The sequence below is a fragment of the Hemitrygon akajei genome, chromosome 3, assembly GCF_048418815.1.
Source record: "Hemitrygon akajei chromosome 3, sHemAka1.3, whole genome shotgun sequence".
NCBI lineage: Eukaryota > Metazoa > Chordata > Chondrichthyes > Myliobatiformes > Dasyatidae > Hemitrygon > Hemitrygon akajei.
The window spans coordinates 26,734,908-26,748,990 of record NC_133126.1 but is presented as its reverse complement, the minus strand read 5'-3'; the positions used below and the strand labels follow the sequence as shown (position 1 = coordinate 26,748,990).

The window sequence follows — 14,083 nt, the reverse complement described above, 5'->3', positions numbered from 1 at the left end:
GGATCATGCAGCACATTTGGCAAACCATAACCAATTACTAGTCCACTCAGCATGGCAATGACAGCGACATCTCCCTTCCTGATAGGCTGAATGCTTTCTATACATGATTTGACCAATTGAGTGATCTGACATCGAGGACAGTTCAAAGTAAGAAAGACCCATCTCTTCCAGAGAAACAGGCACCCTGTTTGGTGAGTAGGACCCTAGCCAGGGTAAACCTATGCAAAGCTGCAGGGCCGAACAACCCACCTCGTCGAGTGCTGAGGGACTGTGTGTCCCAGCTAACAGAGGTCTTAATGGACATCTTTTAATATCTCTGAAAAAGTCCACTGTCCCTGCACATTTTATATATTCGAGTGCCCAAGAGCAAAGGTAACTGGCATAAGTGATAAAAACGTAAGAAATTGGAGCAGGAGTCGGCCATCTGGCCCATTGATCCTGCGCCGCCATTCAATAAGATCATGGCTGATCTGGCCTTGGGTTCATCTCCACCTACCTGCCTTTTCCCCATAATCCTTAATTCCCCTACTATGCAAAAATCTATCCAACCTTGTCTCAAATATTTTTACTGAGGTAGCCTCCACTGCTTCATTGGGCAGAGAATTTGACAGATTCACCACTCTCTGGGAAAAGTAGTTCTTCCTTATCTCTGTCCTTAATCTACTCCCCGAATCTTGAGGCTATGTCCCTTAGTTCAAGTCTCATCTACCAGTGGAAACAACTTTCCTGCCTCTATCTTATCTATACCTTTCATAATTTTATATGTTTCTATAAGATCTCCCATTCTTCTGAATTGCAGTGAGTACAGTCCCAGGCGACTCAATCTCTCCTCATGATCTAACCCCTCATCTCTCAAATCAACCTGGTGAAACTCCTCTGCACCACCCCCAAAGCCAGTACATCCTTCTTTAAGTAAGGAGACCAGAACTATACACAGTACTCCATGTGTGGCCTCACCACAACCCTGTACAGTTGCAGCATAACCTGCCTGCTCTTAAATTCAATACCCCTGCAATGAAGGCCAACATTACATATGCCTTGTTGATAGCCTGCTGCACCTGCAAACCAACCTTTTGTGATTCATGCACAAACACTCCCAAGTCCCTCTGCACAGCAGCATGCTGCTGTTTTTTTGTATTTAAATGATAATCTGCTCTTTCATTTTGCCTTCCAAAGTGGATGACCTCGTATTTACCAACATTGAAATCCATCTGCCAGACCCTTGCCCACTCGCTTAACCTATGTATCTATCTTACCTACATATATCTCTGTACACTCTCCATATCTTCTGTACGATTTGCTTTTCCACTCAATCTCAAATTGGTATCATCAGCAAACCTGGATACACTACATTTGGCCCCCTCTTCTAGATTGTTAATGTATATTGTGAATAATTGTGGACCCAGCACTGACCCCTGTGGCACACCGCTCACCACTGATTGCCAACCAGAGTAACACCCATGTATCCCAACTCTGTTTTCTATTAGCAGACTAATCCTCTATCTGTGCTAATACATCACCCTTAACATTTTGCATCCTAATGGAAACACGAGGAAATCTGAAGATGCTGGAAATATCCTTATGGATAAGTCTTTTATGTGGCACCTTATTGAATGCCTTCTGGAAATCCAAGTGAGTAATGTCCATCTGTTCCCCTCTATCCACTGTGCTCATTATATCCTCAAAGAACTCCAGTAAGTTTGTCAAACAGGACTTGCCTTTGCTGAATCCATGTTGCGTCTGCCTGATGGATCCATTTCTTTCCAGGTGCCTCGCTATTTCTTCTTTAATGATGGCTTCAAGCATTTTCCTAACTACACGTATTAAACTAGCCTATAGTTACCTGCCTTTTGCGTACATCCTTTTTTGAACAGATGGACATTACTCACTTGGATTTCCAGAAGGCATTCAATAAGGTGCCACATAAAAGACTTATCCATAAGGATATTTCCAGCATCTTCAGATTTCCTCGTGTTTCCATTAGGATGCAAAGTGTTAAGGGTGATGTATTAGCACGGATAGAGGATTAGTTAGCTAATAGAAAGCAGAGTTGGGATACATGGGTGTTACTCTGGTTCTCTCCATACCCCCTGATCCTTTTAGCCACAAGGGCCATATCTAACTTCCTCTTAAATATAGCCAATGAACTGGCCTCAACTGTTTCCTGTGGCAGAGAATTCCACAGATTCACCACTCTCTGTGTGAAGGAGTTTTTCCTCATCTCGGTCCTAAAAGGCTTCCCCTTTATCCTTAAACTGTGACCCCTCGTTCTGGACTTCCCCAACATCGGAAACAATCTTCCTGCATCTAGCCTGTCCAATCCCTTTAGAATTTTATACGTTTCAATAAGATCCCCCTCAATCTTCTAAATTCCAGTGAGTATAAGCCTAGTCGATCTAGAATTTCTTCATATGAAAGTCCTGCCATCCCAGGAATCAATCTGGTGAACCTTCTCTGTACTCCCTCTATGGCAAGAATGTCTTTCCTCAGATTAGGGGACCAAAACTGCACACAATACTCTAGGTGCGGTCTCACCAAGGCCTTGTACAACTGCAGTAGAACCTCCCTGCTCCTGAACTCAAATCCTTTTGCTATGAATGCCAACATACCATTTGCCTTTTTCACTGCATGCTGTACCTGCATGCCCACCTTCAATGACTGGTGTACAATGACACCCAGGTCTCGTTGCACCTCCCCTTTTCCTATCAGCCACCATTCAGATAATAATCTGTTTTCCTGTTCTTGCAGCCAAAGTGGATAACCTCACATTTATCCACATTAAATTGCATCTGCCATGAATTTGCCCACTCACCTAACCTATCCAAGTCACCCTGCATCCTCTTAGCATCCTCCTCACAGCTAACACCGCCGCCCAGCTTCGTGTCATCCGCAAACTTGGAGATGCTGCATTTAATTCCCTCGTCTAAATCATTAATATATATTGTAAACAACTAGGGTCCCAGCACTGAGCCTTGCGGTACCCCACTAGTCACTGCCTGCCATTCTGAAAAAGTCCCGTTTACTCCCACTCTTTGCTTCCTGTCTGCCAACCAATTCTCAATCCACATCAATACCATACCCCCAATACTGTGTGCTTTAAGTTTGCACACTAATCTCCTGTGTTGGACCTTGTCAAAAGCATTTTGAAAATCTAAATATACCACATCCACTGGCTCTCCCCTATCCACTCTACTAGTTACATCTTCAAAAAATTCTATAAGATTTGTCAGACATGATTTTTCTTTCACAAATCCATGCTGACTTTGTCCGATGATTTCACCTCTTTCCAAATGTGCTGTTATCACATCTTTGATAACCGACTCTAGCATTTTCCCCACCACCGATGTCAGACTAACCGGTCTATAATTCCCCGGTTTCTCTCTCCCTCCTTTTTTAAAAAGTGGGGTTACATTAGCCACCCTCCAATCCTCAGGAACTAATCCAGAATCTAAAGAGTTTTGAAAAATTATCACTAATGCATCCACTATTTCTTGGGCTACTTCCTTAAGCACTCTGGGATGCAGACCATCTGGCCCTGAGGATTTATCTGCCTTTAATCCCTTCAATTTACCTAACACCACTTCCCTACTAACATGTATTTCCCTCAGTTCCTCCATCTCACTAGACCCTCGGTCCCTTACTATTTCCGGAAGATTATTTATGTCCTCCTTAGTGAAGACAGAACCAAAGTAGTTATTCAATTGATCTGCCATGTCTTTGTTCCCTATCATCAATTCACCTGTTTCTGACTGTAAGGGACCTACATTTGTCTTGACCAATCTTTTTCTTTTCACATATCTATAAAAGCTTTTACAGTCGGTTTTTATGTTCCCTGCCAGCTTTCTCTCATAATCTTTTTTCCCTTTCCTAATTAAGCCCTTTGTCCTCCTCTGCTGGTCTCTGAATTTCTCCCAGTCCTCAGGTGTGCCGCTTTTTTTTGCTACTTTGTGTTTCTTCTTTGGACTTGATACTATCCCTAATTTCCCTTGTCAGCCACGGGTGCACTACCTTCCCTGGTTTATTCTTTTGCCAAACTGGGATGAACAATTGTCGTAGTTCATCCATGCGATCTTTAAATGTTTGCCATTGCATATCCACCGTCAACCCTTGAAGTGTCATTTACCAGTCTATCTTAGCTAATTCACGTCTCATACCTTCAAAGTTACCCTTCTTTAAGTTCAGAACCTTTGTTTCTGAATTAAGTATGTCACTCTCCATCTTAATGAAGAATTCCACCATATTATGGTCACTCTTACCCAAGGGGCCTCGCATGACAAGATTGCTAACTAACCCTTCCTCATTGCTCAATATGCAATCTAGAATGGCCTGCTCTTTAGTTGGTTCCTCGACATGTTGGTTCAGAAAACCATCCCGCATACATTCCAAGAAATCCTCTTCCTCAGCACCCTTACCAATTTGGTTCACCCAATCTATATGTAGATTGAAGTCACCCATTATAACTACTGTTCCTTTATTGCACGCATTTCTAATTTCCTGTATAATGCCATCCCCAACCTCACTACTACTGTTAGGTGGCCTGTACACAACTCCCACCATTATTGAGGATGCTTACCACTCCTGATACAATATCTCTGATCCATTACCATCAGGAAGGAGGTATAGAAACATCAGAACTTCTTCCCTCAGGCTAGAGACTAATGAACACCCTGCCACCACCTAGGTCTCGTCACTAGGACAGAGAGCAGTTTACAACACGTATTTTGAATTATATTTTATTAATTCATTTATAATATAATATTGTGGTTTATGTGCTGTGTGTGATATATGTTATGTGGGTGCGCTGTGGATTGGAGGAATGCCGTTTCATTTGGTTGTATATATGTAGTCAAATGACAATAAACTTGAACTTGAAAAACACAAACCGCCAGGCTGAAGGACGAAGTTTATGGGTTACATCAACAGTTTTCTTTAAAGCGCTGTCCCTTTAAGGTTCTGTTCTTTGGGTTTGTTGATATGATTTGATTCCAGAGGACGAGGTTTATGGGTTGCGTCAACTGTTTGGCTTTAAGGAGCTTTCCCCATGGTTCTGTCCCTTGGGTGTATTGATATGATTTGATTCCAGAGGACAAGGTTTATGGGTCACACTAATTGTTTGCCTTAAGACACTATCCTTTTAAGGGTCTGTTGCCTGCGCATGGCCGCTACATCGGAAATCGATTGGTCGCGCCGGATTCCCAAACAAACACCGGGCGAAAGAGATGCGCCGTAGTAAATTTACCAATCTAACCTGATGACCGGAACAAGCGACCAATCCCCGCGTACGATTATCCTTGAATGACAGGCCTCACTCCCAATGGCTACTGGCTAAGGCGGAGACTCCCACCACGCCTCCGGATTGCTGTCCAATCGCGCGCTCGCTGGAGGGTTGGGGGCGGGCGGATTCCTCGCTCTCAAGTTCGGTTGACGGGCAGCGTAGTAGTAGCGGCAGCCGTGAATGGGAGGGGAGGTGTCTCCTCTGTGTGAGGCGCATTTATTTTCATTTTTTTAAAAACCAGCTAAGCGGCTTTGGATATTTGTTTTGATAAAGAAAACATAGTCCTGGGGTTGCGGAACATGGAGGAAGGGTCCGGTGAAGGTGACATGTTTACCGTTGAGCACGAGCTGAAGAACGGTAAGAGCGCGAGCCCGGCCTGGAGTCGCGCTTAACGGCGTTTTAATGCAGCCCGCCAACGGCAGTCAGTCTAAAAGAAGCATCTACGTCCCCTTTAAGTTGGCGAAACACCGTGCACCGGGGAGGTTGGCAAGTATACCTTTGCAGGGATGTTGCCTTTTCAAGCTCTTCCTCCCCCCACCCCCGGACGGCTATGCAGAAACTTTACAATCTCAAAAAAAAAACAATGTTGTAGTCTTTTAAAATGTCATGACAGCTGGATGTTTGCAGCTGTCCTTGGCAATAAATTTTGCATTTGTTGTTCAAGGTGTTTTTTTTTGTGTTCATCGCTGTGAGGCAGTGAGCCTCGAGACGTTGTGATTTGGATTTAATAAAATTGCTTTACTTGAACGCACACAATGTCGGTGGTCGGGTGGCATCTGTGGAGAGGACTTAAATAGTGAGAAGCGTCTCGGACTGAAACGTCGATTGTTTATCCCCCACCGTAAATGCTGCCTGACTTGTTGAGTCCCTCCAACATTTTATGTGTGTTGCTCTGGATTTCCAGCATCTGTTTATGATTGTACTGTACTTGATGAGTCTATTTTGGTAATCTTCATGAATTTACAGTGGGCTGTGTATTATGCCCACACTTGCCCAGCAGTTGTCTTCATGGATGTCTCTATTTGTGGTCCACTGCATTGGTGAATATGTTGCACCCGCACGCTTGGTCTAATGTACGGTTTGTAATAGAAGTAGGGAACTACTCTGCGCGTAAAGATGTTTTTTTCGTCTCTGTTATAACCTTTCTGGGGGTGGAGAAGGGAAGTTAAAAACCACAATTGTTCCCCCTGCCGGGATTAGCAGTGATGGACTTCAAAGGTATTTTGCAGGTTGTTTGGCAGTTCAGGTCGGAACATTTTCTGCCTGCAAACGCATTATTTCTGACAATTGTCAGTTACGTTTTAATTGGGGCTTGAGAGCTGTATCCAGACAGATTTGTATTCTTTGCATGACAACAAAAACCCGATAGAACGAGGCTGAAACCTGTTATCTGAGCGACATCATAGCCAGCTTTTAAAATAGAAATTGAGTATAATATTTGACTGTTTTATTTAAGAAATCTATTGAGAGTCTTATAATGTTTCTTAAAAATTCTTGTATGTTTTATTTTCCTTTTAGCGCAATTGATGCTCCTTTCCATGCAAGATATCTTAACCTATACGAAGCTATGAAATCAATGGGCGGGGACGGGAGTTAAACTGAGTGTGCATTAATGTACAGTAGTGGGAGCAGTTAGCACCTTCGGAGATATCATGCTGTTGGAAAAATGCGACACATTTTATCTCAACACGAATGCACGATTGTACAGAAGGCTGCCTTTATTTGGATTTTTTTGTGTGTGTTGTGCAAGCTGTATTCATTGAGAAGCAGCTAGGGGAGCGGGGGAAAGCATCTGCTTCTGTCAGTGTCCCAGTTCGTTGTGGTAAATGCTGGAGCTTTGCAGCAACAGGGTGTTGTGAACCAAAATTTACAACCCATCCTACTTGGATATGTAAGTCGTTTTGCTACGTGAGCAGACAAACCTGGATAGATGTGGTGAGCAGTTTTCAGATCTACAGATGTAATAATCTTTGAGATTGTGGATTGAACAAGTGCTGAAAGGGAAAGTTTCTCTTGACCTCAGGATATCCGAAAGGTCTTTTATAGTCGACGATATATTATTGGCATTGCTATAACATAAAGACAACAATCATACTTTGTTCAACAAGGACAACAAAGACTCACTAGATGGAATTTTTTTTTTCTGATGCACTTTGAGCCAGGGCATTGGGGAAGCTCTTTAGGGTAATTTTGCTTTGCAGTGACAATAGACATTGTTTACAGCCTGTTTTAAATGACTGTGTGTCTGATAGAACAGCAGTTCCTCAATCTTAACGCTGAAATGTTGGTTGAGATTTTTCACGTCTGCTTCTTTTGAGTCATCCAACTTGGAGGCTGTGTGTTTTACCTGTAAGTACACAGTCATACTAGACTTGAAGTCTCAGTTTGGAAAGATTAAATTACTTCAGGAGTGTTCTGTATTTAAGAACAGATTCATTAGCCCGTGCTGAATTTTCGTGGATGTCTGTGAAGAGTACAAATTTCAGGTTTATGATAAATATATATATATATTTCTGATATTAAATGAGCCTTTGAACCTTTGTGTGCTTTCCTACCCATGCTGCAGGTTAATGGAAGCTTTTGAATTAAAATTGAAATTATCTCATTCAGTACCAGAAGGAATTTTAGTTTTGTAGCATCTTGTGCATCAAGTAGATTCAGGAAGACACCTGGCCATTTGCTCAGCTGTTGTGCACTTTTCCCAAAGTATTTTGGACACTGCATGTAATTATGGCAATTGAACAGAACTTCAATATTTAATCTACAGTCCAAGTGGTATATAGAATAACTCCTTGTTCAAAAAATTTGCTTGGTTCTTTGTCTAGAAGTAGCTTTATTTAATCTATTGTTGAGAACAACTGCAAGGTTGTTGAGTTTTTAAAAGGATTGCATTTGAGAAAGGATTGATTTAAAGGAGATGAAAGGGTTCATGGTTTTGGGATTGTGTTGGCAAAAGGAAGAGAAACAGTAATGAAGAGTTTTGGGCCACAGTGTAATCAGTGTTAATTTAAATACAGTATTATGGAATAGGAAACTGAAAATATTATAACTATTTAGAAGAACAGTACTTGTAATAGCTTAAGTTTAAAACCTGAAAATGTGAAAATGTTGGTAGAGAAAGAGACGGAGATGTAATCCTCTCAGAGGACTAGCAATATTTTCTGTCTATGTTAGACAACAATGGGATGAGGAGTGGTGGATGTTTAGTGTGAACATAACAGCAGATCACTAGGCTCTTTAAGATAAGTAATGTTCTTGTATACCTACTTCAAATTGGCAACAATCATACGAGCACTCAAGAAGAACTGCCTCAATAACTATCAACCAGTAGCATTCATATCTACTGTAATGAAGTGCTTAAAGGTTGATTATGACTAAATTAATTCTTGCCTGATCAAGGACCTAGACCCCTGCAATTTATCCATTTGTTTTTTTAACAGGTCCATGTGAATGCAATCTCACTGGTTCCTTTCCATTCTGCTTGGAGCACCTAGACAACAGCAATATGTATGTCAGACTGCTGTCATTGATTACAGATCAGTGTTCAGTGCTATCATCCCTTCAGTAAAAACCACCAAGCTTCTAAACCTGATCCTCTACCTCTTGCAACTGGAACCTTGACTTCCTCATTGGGAGATCAGTCAGTACGGATCAGCGATAACCTCTCCTTGCTGGCAGGCAACACAATGCATCTCAAGGGTGTGTGCTTAGCTCACTGCTGTACTCTTTACACCAATGGCTATGCACAGCTCAAATGCCATCTATAAATACTCAGTTGACACCAATGTTGTAAAATCTTAGTGAAACAGCATACAAGAGTGAGGTAGATTGGCTGATTGAGTGGTCTTGCAAAAGTAACCTCTCACTCAGTGAAGCAAAACTAAGGAATGGGAAATTGGGAAAACACACATTGGTGGAAAAGGTGAGCATCTTCAAGTTCCTGGAAGTTCTCTGAGGATCTGTCCTGGTCTAACACGCTGAAGAAGGCATTCCAACTGTTCCTCTTGGTTAGGAGTTTGATGAGATTTCTTATATCACCGAAGACTTACAAATTTCCATAGATTACAATAGTCACATCCTGGGGTGGAGCATCTTGTGTACAGGATTGCAAGAGAATGTAGAGGGATGTAGACTTGGGCATCTTATCATGGCCAAAGTCCTCTTCACTAGTAAGGACATTTTCAAGAGGTGGTGCCTCAAGAAGGTGTCATTGATCAATAAGGGACGCTCACCATCAGGGACATAATCTCTTCTCATTATCACTGTCGGGAGGAGGTACAGGAGCTTGAAAACCCATGTTCAGTTGTTCAGGAAAAGCTTCTGCTCAGTTACTACATTTCTGAACAATTCCTGAACCCATGAAGACTACCTATTCTTCCTCATTTGCATTATTTTATTTTGCCATTTGTAACAATTTGGCTTGTACTGTATTGTGCTGTCGAAACAAGAAAATTCATGTTATTTAAGACAGTGATAATAAGACCATTAAACAGCAGAATTAGGTCATTTGGTCCATTCGAGTCTACTCCGCCACCTCATTCTGACCAGTTCTCTCTTCTAGGAGTCCCTTTGAGGCCCCATACAATTGTAGCAAGCCCTTCTTGCCAAACTTCACATCTCATTGACCACCACCCCCTCCACCCTAGTTTACCTAACCTGATTTTTTTCCTCCTTTGTTCTATTCTCACCAACTTTTCTGGATATTGTATTCAAGACATATGCTAAAACTTGTGTTATAATACCATCACTTCCTCCTCTTTAGGAACTTCTAACAGTTTTGGCAATCGTGGATGTGCTGTAATATGACATATATAAAAATATGGATTAAAAGTAGCTGAGCACAGTTGATACAGAATAATTGGAACCTTTTAATATGTTGCTATACAATGTTTTTTAATATATAGAAATGTCATAGATTGAGGATTAACCATTGGCAGAAAAAAGAAAATAGGAATAAGCTACTCATCATTATTTTGTTAGGAATCCATGACTTGATCAGACAGTGTAAGATCAGTGCAGGTGTCTAGGCAATCATAATTTATGAGTGCTTTGGTATTGATTTATTATTATCACATGCACCAAAATACGGTGAAAAGCTTGTCTTAAATACTGTGTATGCAGATCAAATTATTACACAGGACATTAAGACAAATGATCACCAGACCAGGCACAAGGGACTGATAGACATGATTACATTTGTTATGTATTTTTGAAGCACCTTGCTTATAACCAACAATCTCTTGGGCCATGAAGGTAGAGAATTTCTTGTATTCATAACAATACTCTGGTTCTATGGCTGATTGACACCCGTGAGACATCCATGGACTCTGCTTGAAGGTGCTGTACTCAATATTCTCAGTTGGTTTCTGTGCACTCCCACAGATACTTTGGGGGTTCTTAATCTTCTCACAGTTTGATTAGTCATGGGCAAGAAATTCCTACAAATTTGCGGGCTTATTACATTTAAAAAAAAGTTTTGAAGTCATCTCAGTGTTTTCTTTGTTCCCAGTAATCCCTTGTCCTGAGGGACCTTTGGATAGAGTGCAAAATAATAGTGTTAAAACAAAAATAATCCATTTACTCTTGCTCCCTTTTTACATGCTCTAATTTTGTAATTTTTTTATTTTGTTAACCTTTTTGGTCCAAAAGTGCCAATGTGAAAGACAGGACATGGTAGTTAAAGTGGGACTTGCTGGAGACTTGAAGAATCATTAGCTTTGATCATTTAACTATTATACCAGGTACAACTGAAAAGCCAGGTTGGTGTCCTTGAATTCAAGTGGACAATGGCATCAATCCAGTGACTGCATTTTGATAGTGTTGTTTACTAGGTACTTGTATCCTGTTATGGTGCAAATAAACAGCTGATTAATTGACATAATAGCTTTTAAATTTGGGGTTACATTGGGACATTTACAGTTTTCTAAAAACTCTGCTTGTTTTGGTTTTAAATTGTTTGCAGATGAGCTTGGAATAGAAAGCATTTGATATAACACCATTCAATGGGTGTCATTGTTTTACCAATGCCTAAATAGCGACTTGACACTGATACTTAATTAAAAGTAAGTATAGTTTTTATTGATGAGTAAATGTTAGCTGATATCCTATTTTATTTTTTACTCTACTGTTCTATTTTCATAACACGATTATGACCCTGGAGTATTTTGTATAGGTCTGGTCTCCCTACCAAAGGAAGCAATTGTCAGGGTATATGTTGTAAAGGTTCACCCAATGTTATTTTTGGGATGGAGAAGGAATGCAATTTATCTTAAAAAGTGATTAAGCACTGCACTTTGTATAGAAGAAATCTTATTGAGCTTGATTGGATAGTGTAGCAGAGACGCTTCCCCTGCCTGAGATTGTTCATTCAATGAATGACATGAGAAAAAACTTCTTCACCCAGAAGGTAGTGGGTCTTTGGAATTCTCTGTCCAAGCACTTGCAGAATATAGATTACCCTCATCCCCTAATGTTACTGGCATTCGGGGAAAAGAAATATGTCCTTGTGGAATTCACAAATCGCTGTCCAAAATTTGAGATACAAAATAAAAGTTCCCTTTTCAGGGTTTGGGTAGAAAAAAGCTTTTTTTTTCAACTTGTGTTTCCTAATGCCTGCATGGATGACATGGCTTTGCATTGTAGAAAATTGTGATATGAACACAACCCCTCAATGCCATTGTTTCCTGTATACCTGAGACAGCTCGAAAAATAAATGAATATTGAGAGAAGTTGAGTACTGGGAAGAAATTAGCATTGATATGGTGCAACTCAAACTACCTGCGTCTCAATATCACCAAGACCAAGGAGATGGTGGTGGACTTTAGGAGATCTAGGCCTCATATGGAGCCAGTGATCATTAATGGAGAATGTGTGGAGCAGGTTAAGACCTACAAGTATCTGGGAGTACAGTTAGACGAGAAGCTAGACTGGACTGCCAACACAGATGCCTTGTGCAGGAAGGCACAGAGTCGACTGTACTTCCTTAGAAGGTTGGCGTCATTCAATGTCTGTAGTGAGATGCTGAAGATGTTCTATAGGTCAGTTGTGGAGAGCGCCCTCTTCTTTGTGGTGGCGTGTTGGGGAGGAAGCATTAAGAAGAGGGACGCCTCACGTCTTAATAAGCTGGTAAGGAAGGCGGGCTCTGTTGTGGGCAAAGTACTGGAGAGTTTAACATCGGTAGCTGAGCGAAGGGCGCTGAGTGGGCTACGGTCAATTATGGATAACTCTGAACATCCTCTACATAGCACCATCCAGAGACAGAGAAGCAGTTTCAGCGACAGGTTACTATCGATGCAATGCTCCTCAGACAGGATGAAGAGGTCAATACTCCCCAATGCCATTAGGCTTTACAATTCTACCGCCAGGACTTAAGAACTCTTTAAAAGCTATTATTAATGCTTTTTGAGATAGTGATTTAGATGCATATCATATTTTTTACTGAGTTAAGTATTGTATGTAATTAGTTTTGCTACAACAAGTGTATGGGACATTGGAAAAAAAGTTGAATTTCCCCATGGGGATGAATAAAGTATCTATCTATCTATCTGATATTAAAAAGGTCTCACTAAATGTCAGAACAAGCACTAGGGCTAAATGCCCTACCCATTCTATTTCTTGCATTCTTTCATCCAGTCAAAGCTGCTTGCAAAAGATTGGGAGTCGGTCATCTTGAGAAAGTATGAATTGCGAATATGTTGATGGACATTGAAGTAGGAACTCCTCTGCATTCTCTCATTTTATTATCAAATAAACCCCTTTTAACATGCAACATTAGTCCACTGTTTTAATAGTGGCTTGCTGAAAGTTGTTTGTATAGAATATTTGATATCTAGTAGATCAATGTTCCTAAACTTGTTGCACCGTTTTATTATGCATATTTTTAACTGAGCATTGACTATCATTTATGGCTTACAATATTTAATAGTTTTAAAAATGATTGGATCGTGCAGTAATAGAATGACAATCTCAACAGTTCAGCCTAACTTGTCCATGCTGACAAGGCTGTATATCTGACCTTATCCCATTTGCCTGCATTTGGCCCATATCCTTCTAAACCTTTACTATTTATCTACCTCTCAATTGTTATAATTATAGCTTGTTTCTTATGGCAAGCAGCCTCTTGTTTCATCTTTAAATCTTTCCCTTCTCACCTTAAACCAGGGGTTCCCAACCTGGGGTGCAACAAGGAGTGGCTTGTGTCCTTGAGTGAAAGTCACAAGTCATCACTCAGCCAGCTGCTAGTGTGCCTTGAGAAGTGGTAGTAACGTTTGTCCCAAGCACACTCCAGTCTCCCACTGCCCGAGTCAGCGTTGAGGATTCTCATTAGTGTTACTTGGGAAGTTGCGCCTCAGAGTTGAGGAGTCTCATCAATTTTAGCTAGAAGGTTACATCTGAGTTAAAAATCATCTCATAATGCCAAAATCTTTATATATCCCGGATCAACCATCGAGTAACGACTTCGCGTTAAAACCAAACCCGCAGACAGTAGGTAAATTATTCAATTAAAAAATTTTAAAAAGCTGAATTTTGATAAAAAGCAGCTGAAGTCATTCATTCGTATTTGTCTCAATGGATTAAAGAAGTTTTTGAATTTCAAAGGTTTTTTTCCCTTAAAAGGCTTTAATCTTGAATCATGTTAGTTGAGGAGGTATCATGGTTAGCACTGAGGACTTTGAATCGTGTGATGGGAGTTCATATCTCCGGTAATCATTGGAAATAGGTGTGTAAATTCAGTAGAGAGTAGCCTAATAACTCGCATCGCCTCCCCGTAACATTTCCACCTGATGATTTATCTTGGCGTAACCGCAG

General features: G+C 40.9%; 1 protein-coding gene across 3 annotated transcripts in view; it reads left to right on the top strand.

Annotated features, from left to right (window-relative positions):
• Positions 1–5,452: 5,452 nt before the first annotated feature.
• Positions 5,453–14,083, top strand: part of LOC140724787 (ribosomal protein S6 kinase alpha-5) — a 304,697-nt gene continuing 296,066 nt past the window's right edge. For 2 of the 3 annotated variants that reach the window (XM_073039390.1, XM_073039388.1), the window contains exon 1: positions 5,453–5,632. In XM_073039390.1, the coding sequence (XP_072895491.1) occupies positions 5,575–5,632 (58 nt within the window). In that variant the 5' untranslated portion in view covers positions 5,453–5,574. Of the gene's footprint in view, positions 5,633–6,620; positions 7,211–14,083 lie in introns of those variants that run through there. The other variant, XM_073039389.1, reaches the window with a different exon arrangement.